The sequence below is a fragment of the Macadamia integrifolia genome, chromosome 9 (assembly GCF_013358625.1).
Source record: "Macadamia integrifolia cultivar HAES 741 chromosome 9, SCU_Mint_v3, whole genome shotgun sequence".
Classification (NCBI taxonomy): domain Eukaryota; kingdom Viridiplantae; phylum Streptophyta; class Magnoliopsida; order Proteales; family Proteaceae; genus Macadamia; species Macadamia integrifolia.
The window spans coordinates 20,314,257-20,319,447 of NC_056565.1; the positions used below are offsets into that span (position 1 = coordinate 20,314,257).

A 5,191-nucleotide genomic window follows, 5' to 3' on the forward strand; every position below is an offset into this window, starting at 1 on the left:
AGAACCAGCCAGAAGAAGAATGGAAAGAGGGAAAAGAATAAGATGAAATAACGAGACAGATTAGAAAAAAGAGATGGAAACCACCCATGGCAACCATTGTTTCCAACCAAAACATAATTCTCAAATTCATTCAATTCTTCAAATCTAAAACTGAGTTGCACTAGTGAATTACAAGGCTATAAAAAAGAAAATCAAAGCATAAATTGGTAACTGGGTAAAAATGGAAACTAGCCTATTTAACATCTAAAATAAAAATCAAATCTAAATAAAAGGCTGCCAATCTGATTTCTAACCAATAAAGGAAAGTAAATAAAGAACCCCAAATCAAAGAGTTCCCTTCTAAATCCATTGCCAACTGCATTAGGATTCAGGAGCAAACTCAAGCTTTCATCCTAATCCCTTACACTTGTTTTGCCTTCGACCAACCACCGTCCAACCATCTGCAGCTTTTACTGTTTCTCTTGGTCTTTGTACATCTTCTAACATGGGTTCCAGACTCGGATTTAACCTTGGCTTTGGGTCATCCATTACCATGTCTGATAATTCATCAGCTAAGCTCTCATCTTCATCATCATCATTGACCATCTGTCACAAAAATTAAAGTCAAAGGAAATACCACAAATCAATTGCTGCCCTAGTAATTCTCACATTTCATATCAACTAGAAAATTTTGGTCATGACTGTAACCGCCTCCCAAATGAACTAAGATCAATATGTACTACTACTCTTTCATGTAGGACATGTAATAAGACCACACAAATAGGCATACAAACACACAAAAGGTAATGTCAGCCCCCAAAAACATCAGACAGGCAAGTGATTCAACACAGAAACACAGCATCCACATCAGACATCTCTCTCAAGCACAAAGTTCCACCCCAAACCACCCTCCTTTCCCTCATCTTGCTTCAGATGGGATACCTAGAATCTGCAGACATTCCAACTGGGTAATCTTATAATTTCCAAATTTCTCATACATGTGGTTGACGACAAATTGCTCTTAAGATGCTACATTGCATTCAGTCAGGAACACGAAGCGTAGCTAGACAGATTTCAATGAGCAACTGCACATAGTGCAAACATCAATTAAGGGTACAGATGCTGCAGGAACATCTCTAATCCATATCTCCAGGCAAAGAAGAAAAGTACTAGTTGCAAGTTCAATTCTTACTTTTGCCAATAGCTTATCAGCTCTTATATTGATATTGTTGCTGTCCCATATCATAGATTCTCATAAAACAATTATGTCCACAGATGAAGTTTCAAAGCTTTAGAAAAGTTAACACCATCAGAAACATGAAACTGGTCTATCCTAAACAACTGAAAATCATGGTCTATTCTAAACAACTGAAAATCATGAGAACTTTGTGATAATAAAACTCTAGTGACCACTCATAGAACTCACAGAATGGTTAATGTGACAGGAGTAAGATTAACAAAAGATAAAAATGATTATCAAATTAACTGAAAAATACTGATGAATTAAACAGCAGAGACATTTCATTCATCCAGAACATCGATTTGCTGTAAATAGGTCTGGAAAAATAATTTTGGCATAAAACCACCCAAGGACTATAACTTACCAGTCTGCCTTGAGATGCAGCTTCCGCCCCTGAGCTGGATTTCCTCAACTTCTCAACTGACTCATAATTGCCTTGCAGACAGTTCTCATGCATAATCATCAACTGTTCTGCTACCTACTCAGAGAAGTAAAGGAATAAGTAAGCTCCGTATGTCATTTGTGCAAGATTTTAAAGATTCTTCAAAACCAGAAACAAATTTCGTTTTTTCATCCAGAAATGCTTAAAAGATGTTAATAATAAGCATTATGTTAGCCAAAAAAAAGAAGAGCAACCCAGTGCATGAGGCTCCCCGCACTGCAGGGTCTGGGAGGGGCAAGTGTATGCAGCCTTACCCCCTGCTTTGCAAGAGAGGCTGTTTCCAAGTTTCAAACCTGTGAACAATATGTTGCAATAGTACAACTTAACCGTTACACCACAGGCTTACCCACTTAACAAGTAAGCATTATATGATGGTTTGAAATTCTTTGGACCATGTTGGAATGCGAAAAAGAGTCACCATGTAGAATGGCTTCGCATATTTCGAAGTCACAGCTAAATATTATAATAGCTGACTAAACAACTTTAAAGAACATAAACAATTAAATAATCAAGATTTGTTAGACTTTCAAGAATCAAGATTTGTTAGACTTTCAAGATAATAAATGGCACAATGTGCTGAATGACATAATGCTTGACCTCTTGGTTTTTATAAAACAGCAATGACTCATCAACTACAGCACACTAAGGCACAAGCAACTTCTAAGGGAGCCAAAAACATGACAAAGGGTCATGCTTCAACCTTTTTTGTTGTCAATTAAACAAAACTTTACTGGAACAGAACTATAGTACATATAACTGATGACAAACATCCAGAAAAAACCCATCTGTACAGCAAAGAGAAATATTTCTGTTTATTTATACTACAACGGCATTGGCCATAGAAACTTCGATGCAAGCAGCCCCTACTTTTTAGGAAGTACAACCAGCTACCCACTTGGAAAGTCTCATTTTTCTCTAAATTAAGTTTCTCTTCAATCATGCCGGTGGGGCAGATTGAAACAATGTTGTTCTCCCTCCCTTTCTCTCTCTTGGAGGAGGAGAAAAGACAACCCTCAGAAACTGTATCTGTTGTTGAGAGGCAAACAATTGGAGCCTCATGCAAGATCTCATACCACTGGATGCCAACTCAGCCAACTCATTAGTAGATCAGTTAGCAATGCATAGGGTCTTAAGGAATAAAGGATAAAATTAAAATTGAGTTGGACAAGTTAAGGTTTCAGTCTTTCAGGTCACCCATATAATACCAAGGTTCGAGAATTCAGGTTAAAACCAAAATATTTCAGGCTTCGATTGAAAATTCGACCAAAGCATGTTTCGGCTGACTATTTTGTTTGGCCATTTTGGTGGTCAAATGGCCATATTTTGTCCCAAAATTTCAGGGAATTGCTAATTAAGCATCTCCAAATGTATTAGAAACTTTTGCTTGTAAAACAACGCACCCAAAATGGTAGTTTGGTTCCCTACCCTAGGTTGGTAGTATATCCCGTTCAGTGCTACATACTTTCTTAAATATAGCCTATTCTACACATAACTTAGTAGTACAGCACATAACATTCAATTAAAACAACGAAAATATGCATTATGAACGAAGAAGAACCATTGAATATTACACAATGTCAACGTGTTACAAGTACAAGTGTACAACCGAGGTTAAAAAACTACTACAAAACCGTTCCTCCAACTTTATGCCAGTACCACATTAAATACTCAAAATCTTTGAGAAACTAGGGTATACCTATAATTCAAATCTTGCTCAAATGCAGCAAATCGCTGTTCTAGTAGTCCCCAACACTTTGTTCCACCAATAAATATAGTGATTTGATTTTTTAAAAAAAGAAAAAAAAAAAGAGTAGTAAGTTTGCTTTTTTTTTGGGGGGGGGGGGAACTTATTCCCCTCTGACAGGAAAAACCATTCGAAACTCACGAAACGGGTCAAAATTTGACCTGTTTTGATCTCAACAATGCTTTTCTATGCACTATTTGAAACAGTACCTAAACCGAGTTGAAAACGAAACTTAGGTCAAAATTCTACATTCATAGCGAAGACCTTCGTTTTGTTCTAACCCTTTTCCAAACCAAAAATTTTCACGAAATTTTGGTTGAAAATTTTCGTTTCAAGCTATGTATAACACAACTATTTCCCATTCAATAGACATTTCGAGAAAGTAAAACTAAATCTTTCAAATACTTCATCATGCTTGACAAAGATGAAAGCACCTTATGTAGTCTGCCAAAACCATAAACTAGTACAATAAAAAGAAGCTACACCAAAGCTACATTCAGGTTCCTGAACATGAGGGTTCAGCATTTTCGCTTACGAGACGGTAAAGTCAATCCTCATAATGTGCCTATAGGAAGTGGACAGAGAAGGCAAACCTTTTGTAATGTAATAAAAGCCATCCCAAACCTGAGTTTCAAACTGATGAAAAAAAAAAAAAAAGATTTACCTCCTCAATGCTCCCATCTTCAATCTCCGCATTGAAAAAGCCTTATTTTTGTCACCATCTGAACCCCTTTCATTCGTTCTCCCTCTAGCTACCAAACCAACGCCATCAAATTTATTGGTAGATGTCAACTTATCATCAATCTTCTGCTTGCTTTGCAGATTCATTTTGATATCCTCAATAGAGATTGTCTCTCTACCATAAATCATGGTATCCCTAAAATGCTTATGAGATGGAGGCAGAGAACATAACAATAATAGGGCCAAATCTTCATCGTCTATTTTAACATCTATCCTTTCAAATCAGTAACAATAGAATTGAACTCAGATATGTGGGATTTAATAGAAGTACATTCACCCATATGAAGGGTATATAGTTGTTGCTTCAATCTCAACCTATTGGTGAGGGATTTGGTGAAGTAGAGGTTCTCTAACTTCACCCATAACTCAGTAACATTTTTCTTTGAGAGAACTTCCTGTAGAATATCATTTGAAAGACACAACTGAATAGCTGAAAGGGCTTTATCATCTAAATCGTTCCAATCATCATCAGACATAGTTGCAGGTTTCTTCGCCTTCCCAAATAGGGTTTTCTTCAAACCCTGCTGCTTGAAAACAACCATCATTCGAACCTGCCATAAACTAAACTGATATTGCCGTCGAACCTATCAGTATCGTATTTTATTGAAGCCATGGATCGAAGTAACCCAGAGCTTTGATACCAGTTTGTAAGATCAAACACCAAGAAACACGAATAATAAAAAGACAATAGATCCGTACAACACAGAGATTTAACGAGGTTCACACACCAGGGTGGTGTGCTACATCCTCGGCCGAAGAAAAAGATGATTCACTATGCGGAAGAGAAATTACACCCTAGCAGTGGCAAGGAAAAACTCGCCCTGAAACCCTAGCTGCGTGAAAACCCTAGAATATAATGACTTTCTCAACAAGCAACAGTACATTATATATACTCCAAATCGCGGGTCGACCCATCAGGTTGCGGTCGATCCGATCGAACCATACCCGCCCCCGCACCCCCATATGAGATCAGTGATGGGCTCCGGGCTTGGGCCTATCGGCCCAACCCCTCTGCTTCCATCACAGATCTTAGAAAATTTTCCAT

At 37.6% G+C, this 5,191-nt stretch overlaps 1 protein-coding gene across 1 annotated transcript; it reads right to left on the reverse strand.

Moving 5' to 3' along the window:
- Positions 1 to 387: 387 nt before the first annotated feature.
- On the reverse strand, positions 388 to 4,704 carry LOC122089602 (pre-rRNA-processing protein TSR2 homolog). The gene is made up of 4 exons (XM_042659325.1): positions 4,698 to 4,704; positions 4,070 to 4,110; positions 1,584 to 1,697; positions 388 to 585 (listed from the first exon to the last, which is right to left on the reverse strand). Exons 1-4 carry the CDS (start codon positions 4,702 to 4,704, stop codon positions 388 to 390), a joined length of 360 nt encoding a protein of 119 aa, XP_042515259.1.
- Positions 4,705 to 5,191: the final 487 nt, after the last annotated feature.

What these genes read in the sequence shown, in the direction of transcription:
- LOC122089602 (XM_042659325.1), bottom strand. An exon ending in AAGATGGGAGCATTGAGGAG is followed by an intron (nt 1,698 to 4,069) that starts GTAAATCTTTTT and finishes TTCTCTGAGTAG; the next exon opens with GTAGCAGAACAGTTGATGAT. An exon ending in CTGCATCTCAAGGCAGACTG is followed by an intron (nt 586 to 1,583) that starts GTAAGTTATAGT and finishes TTTTTGTGACAG; the next exon opens with ATGGTCAATGATGATGATGA.